At 42.3% G+C, this 15,646-nt stretch overlaps 1 protein-coding gene across 4 annotated transcripts in view; it reads right to left on the bottom strand.

Annotated features, from left to right (window-relative positions):
- Positions 1–2,011: 2,011 nt before the first annotated feature.
- Positions 2,012–15,646, bottom strand: part of LOC129834703 (DENN domain-containing protein 2B-like) — an 80,711-nt gene continuing 67,076 nt past the window's right edge. For all 4 annotated transcript variants that reach the window (XM_055899928.1, XM_055899927.1, XM_055899925.1 and 1 more), the window contains 6 exons: positions 10,595–10,772; positions 7,189–7,230; positions 6,951–7,062; positions 6,264–6,503; positions 3,176–3,262; positions 2,012–2,578 (listed from right to left, as the gene is read on the bottom strand). In XM_055899928.1, the coding sequence (XP_055755903.1) occupies positions 2,544–2,578; positions 3,176–3,262; positions 6,264–6,503; positions 6,951–7,062; positions 7,189–7,230; positions 10,595–10,772 (694 nt within the window). In that variant the 3' untranslated portion in view covers positions 2,012–2,543. The remainder of the gene's footprint in view (positions 2,579–3,175; positions 3,263–6,263; positions 6,504–6,950; positions 7,063–7,188; positions 7,231–10,594; positions 10,773–15,646) is intronic.

The following is a 15,646-nucleotide window of genomic DNA, read 5'->3' as shown; positions in this document are numbered from 1 at the left end:
TCTCTTCCGAGCTAAAAGGTTAGCTGATGACCGCTAGCAGTGGATAGATGACTACTAGCTAGTAGCTAGTTAGCTGGCTAGCTCCTTTTGGGGTTCCGGATTAAAAGTAAAGAAAAATACTTTAGACAAAAGCAGATCCACACCACATTGGGTGAGGCGGGTTGCAGGAGAGTATTCTGAAGTTGAGGTTTAAAAAATATATATAAAAAGATATGCGAAGAAAAAATACTGTATAAATATATATACATGGGTCAAGACGAGGACAAAGACGTCTGACTGCTACGCCATCTTGGATCGGATATCTTTGTACTTTGCTCCGTTCATCTTTGCCTCGATCCTGACTAGTCTCCATGTCCCTGCCGCTGAAAAACATCCCCACAGCATGATGCTGCCACCACCATGTTTCACCGTATGGATGGTGCCAGGTTTCCTCCAGACATGACGCTTGGCATTCAGACCAAAGAGTTCAATCTTGGTTTCATTAGACCAAAGAATCTTGTTTCTCATGGTCTAAGTCCTTTAGGTGCCTTTTGGCAAACTCCAAGCGGGCTGTCATGTGCCTTTTACTGAGGAGTGGCTTCCATCTGGCCACTCTACCATAAAGGCCTGCATGGTGGAGTGCTGCAGAGATGGTTGTCCTTCTGGAAGGTTCTCCCATCTACACAGAGGAACTCTGGAGCTCTTTCAGAGTGACCATCGGGTTCTTGGTCACCGCTCTGATCAAGGCCCTTTTCCCCGATTGCTCAGTTTGGCAGGCAGCCAGCTCTAGGAAGAGTCTTGGTGGTTCCAAACTACTTTTATTTAAGAGGGATGGAGGCCACTGTGTTCTTGGGAACCTTCAAACCTGCAGAAATGTTTTGGTAACCTTCCCCAGATCTGTGCCTCAAGACAATCCTGTATCAGAGCTCTACGGACAATTCCTTCAGCCTCATGGCTTAATTTTGCTCTGACATGCACTGTCAACTTTGGGACCTTACATAGACAGGTGTGTTGTGCCTTTCTAAATCATGTCCAATCAATTGAATGTACCACAAGTTGACTCCAATAAAGTTGTAGAAACATCTCAAGGTTGATCAATGGAAACAAGATGCACCTGAGGCTCAATTTCAAGTATCATAGCAAAGGGTCTGAATACTAATGTAAATAAGGCAAAATTTCAGTTTTTTTTTTCAACAACTTTTTTTTGCTTTGTCATATGGGGTATTGTGTGTAGATTGATGAGGAAATAATAATTTGATACATTTTAAAAGGCTTTAACATAACAAAATGTGGAAAAAGTCGAGGGGTCTGAATACTTTCTGTATGCACTGTATACCTAACCTGTTAGTCCTGAGACTATAATCTCATCCTTACACCCTCCGTTACTCGGTTGTCTTCGACAGATAGAGCTAGAACATAAACATGATCTTATGGCCTTCCTGTACACCGGTCAGCTACCCAAATAAACACTCAGTGACGGCGTTATCTCTGTACACATGTTCTGGGCTAGTATTGACTAATATAATATTACTCTCATAAGTATGACCCAGCAATACATTTATAGCCACCCGAAATCGACAAGTTAAACACATTATTAATTTCCAGATTGTTGTTCCATTCATTGCCAAAACGTATAAAATCACTAGACGTCATGTCTGACAACTCAATGACAAGTCCCCCACAGCACCCAACTGTGTAGTTGGTGGGGTGGAATCCCAAAAGGCACACATAGCTACCACATGCTGCCAGTAACCTAATTATGTCCTCACACATCACTCCAGTGGCTGTCACTGCCATGCTTTTATCAGCTCTGCTGACTTGGAAGCTTACTGTCATCTTGTAGCACTCAAATCTGTTTTGAGTGTTTGACTTCTTTAAAATGTGTGAACCAACCTCCCTGTCTGTACAGAGCCACCTGGGTTCCACCTAAAGAGGAACAATGATCTTGTTCACCGACTGCGCTTCCTGTAAGTGCTGATGAAGTTCTGCTTCTTCAGAACAGTAACACATAAAAAAAGTTAAAAGAATCCAATCGTTTGAAGTCTTTTGTGTTTAATTACTGAATTTTACAAAGCAATGCATGTTTTAAACATTTACAATCATTTTCTTCATGTGTTAACGCATGTACAAATCCTCCCAACCAGGTGTGGAATTTACAGCTCTCATTCAGCAAATAGACAGGACAATGATGATCTACACTACAAAACATAGTAACTGTACATCCACCATATATCAGCATGCATTCACTCACTCAGTCTGATCATGTTCTTCTCAAGCATGCTTTAATGTCAGTGGTTAATCAGAAACAAAGGCACATTCACTCTGTACCGTCCTACTGTAACTAACCTCACAATTAAAGGTACCAGACACCTAACAATCAAGCTACATTGGAGGGTATCACAGCCAGTTTACAGTGAAATATGTACAACATATTGACATTTCATTGATGTTTTTGAAAGACAAACAAGTCAATAAAATACAGGGTTTTGGCTGTATCAGATCTTCTGTTTGCAGTAGAACAAGATTTCATGCTCCGGTATTTGGTTATTAAGTAGCAGGTTTCCTCAGTTCTTTTTGTGAAGAAACTTCATTTTACTTCCTAAAAGACAAACAAAATGCAAGTAAGAACTGGTCATGTAAACTTTAACACACTTCAATTAAATTTTCCAATTGAGCTGACATCTGCAGTGTTTACTGTGAGTGTGATCTCCGTGATTGTCAGGGAAATGATATAGTGCCTCGGATGGAATCCCGGTTTTAGACTACATCAGGGATCATCAACTACATTCAGCTGCGGCTAATTTTTTCTTGAGCAGATGGTTAGGTGGCCGGAACATATTTACAAATAATTTGTAGACTGCAAAAAGCCCAAATATATATGTAATATTTGACTAAAACATAATAATTTTGAACATTGCTTACATTTGTATACGATCACATCTCTTTATAATGCATGGGAATACTTTGGAACAGATTACCAAAATTAAAATACCACCAATTGGGGAACCCTGGACAACATGGTGCTCATTACTACATCATGGCCAAATGTGAATAGGCTTCTTTTAGAACAAAACTTTGTGCCATCCTACATTTTAAGTCAGGTTACAATTTGTCCCAGCGGTAAAGTGGACAGGTAAGGTCTGTTGAGGGGAAATATTTGTTTTAAGTGCAGATTCTAATTTATTTGAGAACTCACCTAGCCCTTTGAGGAACTTGTTCACTCCACTCTGCTCTGTGTCTGGTAGCTCTTCCAGGTACTGCTCCACCCTCTGCTCAAAGAGTCCTGACAGAAACACAACAAAATGGCAGAATAACATGAGGTAATTATGAGTGGTGTAAAGTACTTAAGTAGTACTGTAAAGTATTTTTACTTAAGGCTTTTTTTGTGGTATCTGTACTTTACTATTTCCATTTTTGACTACTTTTACTTTACTACATTCCTGAAGAAAATAATGTACTGTTTACTCCATACATTTGACCTGACATCCAAAAGTACTTGTTACATTTTGAATGCATAGCAGCAGGACAGGAACATGGTCAAATCATGGTCATCTCTACTGCCTCTGATCTGGACTCACTAAACACAAATTAATCTTTTGTAAATGATGTCTGAGTGTTGGAGTGTGCCCAGGGCTATCCACACATTTTAAAAATAAGAAAATGCTTAATAGAAGGAATTTCAAATGATTTTTACTTTTGATACAGTATATTTTAGCAACTACATTTACTTGATACTTAAGTATATTTAGAACCAAATACTTTTACTCAAGTAGTATTTTACTGGGTGACTTTTACTTGAGTAACTTTCTATTAAGGTATCTTTAATTTTACTCAAGTATGACAATTGGGTACTTATTCCACCACTGTTAATGTAATGGCAGCCTTACCTCTCTTCACTAGAAGAGAGAGTGTAGCAGGGATCGGACCAACACGCAGCGTAGCCAGTGCTCAACATGTTTAATTAAACGAAAAAACAGTGAACACTTACAACAATATAAAACAACAAAATGTGGCAAACCGAAACAGTCCTATCTGGTGCAGACAAAACACAGAGACAAGAAACAACCACCCGCAATCCCCAACACAAAACAAGCCACCTATATATGATTCTCAATCAGGGACAACGATTGACAGCTGCCTCTGATTGAGAACCATATTAGGCTGGACACAGAAACAGACGAACTAGACACACAACATAGAATTCCCACCCAGCTCACGTCCTGACCAACACTAAACAAGCAAAACACATAAGAACTCTGGTCAGGACGTTACAGTTAATTATTAACATTTTTACATTAATGTTATACAGTGGCTTGCGAAAGTATTCACCCCCTTTGGCATTTTTCCTATTTTGTTGCCTTACAACCTGGAATTAAAATAGATTTTTGGGGGGTTTGTATCATTTGATTTACACAACATGCCTATCACTTTGAAGACGCAAAATAAGACGCAAAACAAGAAATAAGACAAAAACAGAAAACTTGAGCGTGCATAACTATTCACCCCCCCAAAGTCAATATTTTGTAGAGCCACCTTTTGCAACAATTACAGCTGCAGGTCTCTTGGGGGATGTCTCTATAAGCTTGGCACATCAAGCCACTGGGATTTTTGCCCATTCTTCAAGGCAAAACTGCTCCATCTCCTTCAAGTTGGTTGGGTTCCGCTGGCGTACAGCAATCTTGAAGTCATACCACAGAATCTCAATTGGATTGAGGTCTGGGCTTTGACTAGGCCATTCCAAGACATTTAAATGTTTCTCCTTAAACCACTTGAGTGTTGCTTTAGCAGTATGCTAGGTATGCTCATTGTCCTGCTGGAAGGTGAACCTCCGTCCCAGTCTCAAATCTCTGGAAGACAAACAGGTTTTCCTTAAAAATGTCCCTGTATTTAGCACCATCCATCATTTATTCAATTCTTATCAGTTTCCCAGTCCCTGCTGATGAAAAACATCCCCACAGCATGATGCTGCCACCACGCTTCACTGTGAGGGTGGTGTTCTCGGGGTGATGAGAGGTGTTGGGTTTGCCCCAGACATAGCGTTTTCCTTGATGGCAAAAAAGCTCAATTTTAGTCTCATCTGACCAGAGTACCTTCTTCCATATGTTTGGGGAGTGTCCCAGATGCCTTTTGGCAAACACCAAATGTGTTTGTTTATTTTTTTCTTTAAGCAAAGGCTTTTTTCTGTCCACTCTTCCGTAAAGCCCAGCTCTGTGGAGTGTACGGCTTAAAGTGGTCCTATGGACAGATGCTCCAATCTCTGCTGTGGAGCTTTGCAGCTGCTTCAGGGTTTACTTTGTTCTCTCTGTTGCCTCTCTGATTAATGCCCTCTTTGCCTGGTCCATGAATTTTGGTGGCGGCCCTCTCTTGGCAGGTTTGTTGTGGTGCCATATTCTTTCCATTTTTTAATAATGGATTTAATGGTGCTCCGTGGGATGTTCAAAGTTTATGATATTTTTTTTATAACCCAACCCTGATCTGTACTTCTCCACAACTTTATCCCTGACCTGTTTGGAGAGCTCCTTGGTCTTCATGGTGCTGCTGACTCTGGGGCTTTTCAGAACAGGTGTATATATACACTCAGATCATGTGACAGATCATGTGACACTTAGACAGGAGGACTTAATGTAACTAATTATGTGACTTCTGAAGGTAATTGGTTACACCAGATCTTATTTAGGGGTTTCGTAGCAAAGGGGGAGAATACATATGCACGCATCACTTTTCCGTTTTCTTTTTAAAGTTATTCTATTCATTTCACTTCACCAATTTGGACTATTTTGTGTATGTCCGTTACATGAAATCCAAATAAAAATCTAATTAAATTACAGGTTGTAATGCAACAAAATAGGAAAAACACCAAGGGGGAAGAACACTTTTGCGAGGCACTCTATTGTGAGGTAATGTTACAGTGCAGTATATCAGAGAAAGCATGTTTTGGTATGGGGTGAAATACCCTTCACTATGTGGCCAGGAGATGGCACTGAATACCCAGCTAGAACCACTGTCAACGAGAGGGCCGTACCAGCACAGGTTTGAGAAGATCCCTTTAGGGATTTTGGAAAACTTTGGCGGAAAAGTGAGGGGTGACAGAGCCTACCTCTAAAGAGCATTTCCACCAATCATTACAGTTGACATATTATTTGTGTTATGATGAACTACAATGAATCCATTTTAGGAGGACAGGACACACTTAATGTTATTATCTCTTAACAAGTAGACAGGACCATACCATTACAGACTGTTGTGTAGGGTGGACTGACAGGGTCATTGTGGGTTTACTCTACCTTTGGCCCGGCATTTCCGCAGCTCCCGATCTTGGATGAACCCCGCAAACATTTGGGACTCCATGAAGACCCCCAGGAAGCGACGGATGCTCTTGGAGGCCACAGACTTGCGGAAGGCCTCGCGCTGGAAACTGCGTTCTCCTCGCTCGCTCTGGGTGAGGAACAGGGAGTAGTGGCCGATGGTTTCCAGAAAGAAACGGATGAAGGCCTCTGACACCAGGCTGTTCAAGGAGTTACACTCTACAGAAACAGACGAAACAGGATAGGTTAGTATTATGATGCTGAAACTGAAACACACTTAATATATGTTCAATACATCTAGAAAGAAGCAACACATAAACTACAGTGGATCTCTTTTTATGCTTGAGAATTGTGCTTGAGAATCAAGTAGAGCCTATAACATTTGTGGGAATGATACAGTTATTTAGAGTTGATGTTTGACTGATATTGTGTATTCATACGTAACATTAAACAAACACTACATTCTGAACACCAGTAACCTTCAATTCAGTGAGGTGAATCACCCATTCCAGGAGTTCTCATCACTCCACAGACAGTGTATTGCTCCCAGACATGTGCTGTACATGTTCTTGTTCACAGGGTTGAAACATGGCCAGTGCTCTGTTGTCCTAATTTACACTCGTAACATCTGGTTTAGTAGAGAGTTACGATGTGTCCCTCGTTCACCTTCGTCTGACTCGCTGTCAGAGTCCTGATTGATGATGTCATTCCTCTGCTCCAGAGCTAGCTCAAGAGCAGACTGGAGTTTCCGTGGCAACAGCGAGGCCTCATCATCCATCTATTCACACGCATAACAATTTAATTAGTGACAATAAACAAGAATATCAAAAGATCAGTCCATATTATATTACAATAAACATTCTGGTCATTGTTTACTGTGAGGTACTGGAGAATTGAGACCAACCTGTCTGAGGAAGCGGTCAGTTCCCAAGTCCACCATCAAAGCCTGCAAAGGAAACAAACAAGTCACATATTTGTGACTAATTTCAGGAAACTAGGCGTATGTCGCGCGTCACTACTTGACAGGAGAGGCATTTGAACATAAACATTCATTGTTTATCAAAATGCAATTTTTGGCAGAAATGCCTTTGGAACATGTGAACTTTCATGTGCCTTAATAACAAACTTGTATTCCATCTGTAAATATGAATAAAATTGTTAAATTATGAGCCTAGTTGGTTTAGCCACGGAAAAAGACAGGAACCATCCTGCTAACCATGATTGGCTTCTGTCTATAACTTTAGCTGTTCAGTATGTGTTGATAGTCCTTTCTACCGCACCGTTTTTGAAAAATATAAGGTTAGCCATTGAGAACTGCAAAAGTTTTGCAACTTTTCTCAACTACATTGATGCCCTACATTTAGCAGGCGTAATCAACAGATCAGTTGGAAAAAGTGATGGGCTACTTTCTGCACAGGCCACGGTCAGTGTGAACCGTAGTGATTTGACACAATACTGGCCAAACAAGATGTACCTACAAACAGAACAGAGTTAAATGGTTCCAGTCTGCCGTGAAGCATTCATCCATGTATACAGGTAAGAGTCTAGCTACATTTTCAGATATTATACATTTCAAATTTTGTCAGAATGTCGTTTCATTGCAAGTTAAAGCATACTGTTCGCTAGCTAGCGAGCGTTAGCTTGCTGGTTCGCTATCTAACGTTACATGTATGATGTGTCGTAATATTATTTGAATCACAAAACCATTTGCATTACTAGTTATAGCCTAATGTTAGCTAGCTAACATTGAACCTAGTTGGTTAACTTTAGCTACCTGCAGATTCATACTACAGCTATGACAATGTTTGTATTGGTAGTAGAATGAGTTGGGATTATTCCGGTTCATTGTTTAGCTAGCTAGCTACATGTCTAAAGAAAAGACTCCACTTCACCAGATGATTACATGACCCATCAAATTAGCCAGGTGTGTCTGGGGGTGATTGCCGCCATCTATTGTATTTCTAGACAATAGTGGCCCACCCACTTAGCTAGACGAGGATGGGGGGGTGGTTACAGCATTTCCTTCACATGACCCATCAATTTAGACAAGTGTGTCGGGTAAGTGTTATATTTTTATCTGGACACTTCCTGTTTTGGATATTGCTACTATGCAAGTAACCATTTCACTGTACCATTTACACCTTCTGTATCCTGCGCATGTGTGTGTTTACCAGAGACGGTAATGTGAAGAACAACATGACCTGCACCAAAATCAGATTAGGAAATAGGCCAAGGACTAGATAAAGTCGATTTTTACCTGGATTTTTTTTTAGTGTAGGCTACTACTTTCACCACTTTTAGTCATGAAATCTTTGGTTGTTTACTAAACTAGTCACTCTGTTTAGCACATGGCCTTACATGTGAATCCTTAAATAGAAGGGTGTGGCTAAGGCTTGAGAGGGTGTGAACAATGCTGAATGGGTATAGACAAAGGAGAGCTCTCCAGTAGGTGTACCAAAACATTTCTCAAAAAGGGGTTACAAGTTCATCAACTTTCAAAGCAGAATTACCTTCCCATTGTTCCTCAACTGCAGTGTATGATATACCATTTTCTACCTCTGAGGCTCTACTTTTATCCAATACCATTTAAATTTTACTACATAAGACCAAATCGAGGTGGTCGATCACATTTAGGAATCTTCAGTCAAATCCAGGCTTCTTCCATGTGCATATAGTGGCTTAAAGTGTATACCAATGCCCTCTACAAAAAAGTCAACCTCTCCAACAAGAGAAAGACAAACTCTTCCAGTTGGAAGTGTTATGCCAGTGTTAAAACGAGATCTTTAAAAGCACCAAAAGGATACTTGGGGAATTTTAATTGAGTCGATCAGTAACATCAAGACAGATGTAAACAGACAACAGATACTGTTGACAGGCCATTAAAAGCCCTGTGTTAATAAGTATGACAGACAGGGTGAGATGGTCTTTTCACGCATACCATGGGCTGAGGGCAGATGCTGCTGACTCGGACTAACTGTGTTAATAGCAGAGAGCTGGACTTTAAGATACCTGATGGCTTCTCCTGCCAGGCTTTTATTGAGAGCCAGAAACTCCCACTCTCCCTCCCTAGTGCGGCCAGGACCCCAGAGCTGAGGGCTGAGGCTGCCCTGGCATGGGCCCTGCAGGCTGCAGCAGCTGCCAACTGCCAAGGCCACATTCGCTGGGGGGTTTAGGCCAGGGTCAGCCACACTACAGCACATTGAGGCTGGAGGAGTTGTTGCTACTTTAACGAGAATGGATTCTGGTGATTTCCCCCTCTTTCCACTCTGCCTTGGCAAATCAGCGCTCTGTTCCAAGAATGCTGCAGAACAGAGCAGAACAGTCCAGCTGGGAGAGCAGAGAAGCAGACACCTCTTCTTTCCCTCCTCCCTCTGTAATTGGTGACAAAACTGCTGAAGGTCAATGTCCTGTTAGGCTTTGACCACAGCGAGACTGCTGGACAGCTCTGAACAGGCAATTATAGCTATAGCAGGCCTCACACTGTGTGTGGACTCTGACAGCTCAATACTAGGAAGCTCATGGCTTGAATTCTAATACTCAATACTGGGAGCCTACAGGGTCCATGGCAGCAAAACAGAGGAAACGGGTCATATTACACTCAGCGCTCTGAGAGAATTCAAGTTTGAGCAGACCTTTCGAAAACACAATGCTATTGCTGAATGTGTGACTGTGACTTTAACATGAGACTGATTTAGAACTCTCTCTGGTATGTAGTGCTTGAATGAATAGACATCAAAAAAAAGTTTGAGGGTAAAAATGCTCTGAATCACTGGAAGGTCCAGCATTCTTTTAAAGAATGCCTGTGACAGTCATCATGAGAGTGTGGTTTAATCCTGAACCCAGGGGTGGTCCTGGGTCTCTGAGGGAGGTTGGGAGGAGCACCATGATAACTGTCTCGTGAGATGTCCCAGTTACTGTATATCCGGATGCTTCTGAATCTGTCCCATGGCTGCACCAATCAGCCAAGAGGATCAACATACCTACGCAATTCTCTCCAGAAATATAAGTCCCTCATTGGGCAAATGTTTAATGAAAACAAGCAGGGTAATTGACTGTGTAATATACTGTAGATTGTAGTGGGCGTTTTACTGCTGACCAGTAACGGGAAGGCCACTCCCCAGCCCAACGTCTAACAGAGAGATGGAATGTGACAGTGGTATAGCCTCTAATCTGTAGCCTCAAGCTAACAAAATCAGAGGTGCAGAATGAGGAGGAAATTAATAGAGCCAATACATTAAACCTGGTCTAAGAAAAGCAAGACAGTGGGAGACAAAGATGAAAAGCCAGAGAGAGAGACATGAAGTACCAACCTCTTCCACAGGCAGGTCTTTGAGTTTGGGCAGTGAGCTGGACAGGAGCCCCACCAGGAAGGGTGTTGGGCAGCAGACGATGTCCACCATGGAGGCAGGCAGGACGGGGATGAAGGTGTGCTGCCAGGAGAAGGGATAGAGCAGAGCCACCACCGCATGCATACAGCTGGACAGGGTACTGCAGAGAGGGAGACAGACATCCATAGAATTACATATAGAATCACTATATCTAATCATTTTAAGATCTCTATGGGGACAGACAACATCAGATACAGCTGGACAGGGTACTACCGGGGAGGGAGACAGACAACATCACTCACAACACAGAACTGCAGGGGGCCCATCAGTAAAACCAAATATGAACATTGTTAGGGGAAAACATGGGGATGCCAGATTTTCCATCAGATTGCCCACTTTATCCTGACCTTTGAAAGGGAGTGGTGGATTGTGTTTTGAAGTGAACCCTGAATACTCCTAAAACAGCAGCCAGCAGCGGGCAAAGAACGACAAACAGATGCAACAAAAATGTGGACTCATGTTCCTCTATAAAATACAGAATAAAAGCTTATTGAGATTTAAATTTCATCATTATCTGCCTCTAATATCAAGAAGAGAGCCGAATGAGAGCGTATTAACGTCATAAGTGAACCAGTCTTTCCAACGTCCAAACCAAACAACAACCTGATCCTCTTTTCCTTGAAACAATTACTATGTATATGTGAGGCGAACCAGTGCAGCTATGTACCCTGGCTTAACACCGCGTTCCTTCCTCCAGTTGGTCTAAGGGACAATCTGAAATCCATTCTCAACAGGCTGTTCTTTCTCTCCAACAAAGAAGAAAAGAAGAAAAAGACAGAAAGAAATCACTCCTCCTGACACTCAGCTGCCAGGAGAGAGAGGTCTGTACAAGACTTCACATTGGAGCAGCCAGTAGTGGGAAAAATACCCAATTGTCATACTTGAAAGATGAAACTTGAAAGAACTTAATAGAAAATGACTCAAGTAAAAATGAACATCACCCAGTAAAGTACTACTTGAGTAAAAGTCTAAAAGTATTTGATTTGAAATATACTTAAGTATCAAAAGTAAATGTAATTTCTAAAATATACTTAAGTAATTAATTATCAAAAGTGTAAATAATTTCAAATGACTTATATTAAGCAAACCAGAAGGCACCATTTTCTTGTTCTTTTCAATTTACAGATAGCCAGGGGCATGCTCCAACACATCATTTATAAACGAAGCATGTGTTCAGTGACAGAGACAGTAGGGATGACCAGGGTTGTTCTCTTGATAAGTGCGTGAATTGGACCATTTTCCTGTCCTGGTAAGCATTCAAAATATAACGAGTACTTTTGGGTGTGAGGGAAAATGTATGGAGTAAAAATTACATAATTTTCTTTAGGAATGTTGTGAAGTAAAAGTAAAAGTTGTCCAAAATATAAATAGTAAAGTAAAGTACAAAAACTCCAAAAGCGACTTAAGTAGTACTTTCAAGTATTTTTACTTAAGTACTTTACACCACTGGGAGCAGCAGACAGGCAGACAGGTTCACCGATGGCAACCATTCAAAAGCTTTAATCTGTTACATTTCCACCTCTTCCACTGACAGTGTAACACCCTTAACTACACAGCCCACAGCTAAGACCTGCTCTATAAACATCTGTAATAGGCTGATTACACTAGGCACTGCCACTGTGGCAACACACACAGTAGGTCCACTCCCTCACCCTCAGCGATGGGTTGGGTGTGTTACAATAGTTTAACAAGATCTTGAATCCGTCTGATATTACCCAAAACAGCACCCTTACCGCTGGTGAATTTTGACAGCTGTGGCTTAACACAAAATCACAAACAGTATGTCGTCTTTCTCACGGTCCCAAGTTTGTTGACAGTGGCCGACCCTCCTCCCCTCTGTCCCCCTGCACTCCATACAGTCCATGTACACACAGATAGCGAGGGGAAATAAACCATGAGGCCCATCAGAAACACACAGACACCACAACTCTAAATCAGTGGGGATCAAACCCTCCACTGAAGATGAATGCACTGTTAATAAGGAATGTTGTCCATAGTTGTTCTCTTCAACAGCAGAGGGCACATCCTACCAAACACACAGTACTCCCACTACGTATAAGTGTCCACGCTCTATCACAACGTCAATATTGATGTGCATACAGCCTCTTCTTGATGGAACCTTTATCTTGCTTTGGTACAGTTTACTGTAAATAGAGCTATGAGTATAATGGCAAGTTATTATAGTTAATGAACACTGTAAAGCGAGACCAGTATCTACATGGCTCAACAACTGCAGCCCCATGGTCTGTTCAGGTTTCTTATTCACCCATCATAACATAGAGCAGAAAGCAGTCTCAGTTTCACTGTCTGAGTTTTATTTGCAGAAGGAGCTGATCCTTTTGAAGAGATCCAGTCTCCGGGGTTTGACCTGTTCCAACAGGGAGGGATGGGGCACAGCTCTCAGAACCTCAGCCACAGGCAAGACAGAGCTAGCGCTGCAGAGGACTGATACCATGAGTATCACTTACACACTCAGTCCTGAGGGAAACACTCATGGGAAATGATGAACTTGCAATAAAAACACCATCTCTGCACACATCTGCCAGTCAACTCTCTAAGGGTGCGTGCCAAATGGCACTCTATTCCTTATATATTGCACAACTTTTGACCAGAGCCCATATGGGCAGTAGTGTACTACATATGGAAAGGGGTTATATTTGGGACGCAATCTAAAGCAGAAAGGAATGGCAGACCTTTACAGACCAGGTCATAACAAAACCATATCAGCACCCGCACAACTGTCCACTTAAGTTTAGAGGATCCTAACTTTGCTTTGTGATATTTTGCATTTGGGGTTATATAAGCATGTCCGATCAGGAATGGTTGTCCTCGGTCTGTCTGTGGCTGACCATGCAGATTCCCAGGAAACTCTCAGGATAGAGAGGCTTACTCTGCCAGACTCACAGGTGCAGGATGGAGAGTCCCAGTGTCAGCAGCACTGTCCACAATCCCAGACGGGCCCATTTCAGCCCAGGACAAACACAGACCTTGGCAGGAGCATCAGTACAGCTGTTGACTAACAGCTCCTCATACTGAAGCACATACATATTTTTCTGGGTGAGAATCAGTGCTTCATTTGTAAATCGGGAGGTGCCGGAACAAAAAAGTGAGTGCGAGAGGGGGATAAGCTGGGGAGCTCTGATGTACCGGAACGCATGAGAGAAAAATCCCCTTTAATAAAGCACTGCATACATATCATTGCATTTGCGTAGTGGCATAGAGAAGTAGAGCAGAGGCACTTACAGAAGTTGCACACATGGGGAACATTTTTAGTAGCCTAGGGTCCGGGAAAAATTGTTGCCTTTTATAAACGCATTTCATGCAATTCTGCATCATTTTACATGACTGGAGACTTTAGCAGAATCTTTTTTAATACTGTACAAATGGTCAAAATGACAGTATACTTTGACACTGACACACTGAGATCAATAAAAACGACCTTGTCTTAAATCCATCAATAGTCTAGGCATAGGTGTGTGGAGACACACATATTGAAGGCTACAATATGAGGAGTTAATGATAGTCCTAAAAATGCTTTCCAGTTTCAATGACTCACCCAATTATGTGCAGCTCAATCACCTGTGATTTGTGCCAAAAGCCTCTCTCGCTCTTGTTTTACTTTGTAAAACAATATTTGGATGTTGATCAAAAATGTTGTTAGCCTACAGCAAACACATTAGTGTCTTCTCTTTTCAGCAGGAGCCATTTGCTTTCCACTCTATGTTTTCCCACGATTCTATTTGAAATATTGCCTGTTTTATCTGCATGCTGTTCACTGACAGATTTAGGCTATGCCTTGTTATTGGCTACACACAATCCATAGCTAGATAATTTGTTAAAATAAGCTACTGATCTTCTGTGGCTAAATTACAGGCTTTCTCATGGTGTACTAGGCTATTCTGAATTATGTCATTTCTTTCTGAACAGACAGCAGTAACTCTATAACTTTGGCAAATGTATTTCAATTGATCAGGGGTGCTGCAGCTCCTCCAGAACCCTTTGCACAGCTATGATTCTATAAGGAAATAAATGATGAAGTGCAACACTGGAGAGATAAGGGTTGCAGGCGCATTCATGTCTATCAGAGCAGAGGGATCATAGAAAGTGAATCTCGTTCCAGTTCTGTGAGAGACACAGGCGCACTTCTCACACAGCCACACATTGGTCTCAAACATAGCTTGCAATGTTGGGCAAACCTAAACCAACCAAAAAATCTACTTTTTCACATGACGGGGGGCCTCGAACTTTAAACGCTTTAGGGCCTCCTGAGTGGCGCAGTGGTCTAAGGCACTGCATCGCAGTGCTAGTGTAACAGTACAACTTTAAACCGTCCCCTCGCCCCGACACGGGCGCGAACCAGGGACCTTCTGCACACATTAACAACAGTCACCCACGAAGCGTCGTTACCCATCGCTCCACAAAAGCCGCGGCCCTTGCAGAGCAAGGGGCAACACTACTTGTAGATTTCAGAGCAAGTGACGTAACTGATTGAAACGCTAGTAGCGCGTACCCGCTAACTAGCTAGCCATTTCACATCCGTTACACTAGCTGTGCCACTAGAGATTCTGGGTTCGAGTCCAGGCTCTGTCGCAGCCGGCCGGGTCCGCGAAACCCATGGGGAAAGCACAATTGGCCCAGCGTCGTCCGGGTTAGGGGAGGGTCTGGCAGGCAGGGATGTTCTTGTCCCATCACGCTCTAGCGACTCCTGTGGCGGGCCGGGCCCAGTGCACGCTGACCAGGTTTCCAGGTGTGCAGTGTTTCCTCCGACACATTGGTGTGGCTGGCTTCCCGGGGTAAGTGGTAATTGTGTCAAGAAGTAATGAGGCTTGGTTGGGTTGTGTTTCGGAGGACGCATGGCTCTCGACCTTCGCCTCTCCCGAGTCCATATGGGAGTTGCAGAGATACAAGACTGTAACTACCAATTAGATACCACGAAATTGGGGAGAAAAAGGGGGTAAAAAATTATAACTTTGT

This window comes from Salvelinus fontinalis, chromosome 35, assembly GCF_029448725.1.
Source record: "Salvelinus fontinalis isolate EN_2023a chromosome 35, ASM2944872v1, whole genome shotgun sequence".
Classification (NCBI taxonomy): domain Eukaryota; kingdom Metazoa; phylum Chordata; class Actinopteri; order Salmoniformes; family Salmonidae; genus Salvelinus; species Salvelinus fontinalis.
This window is presented reverse-complemented; position numbering and strand designations above follow the sequence as displayed.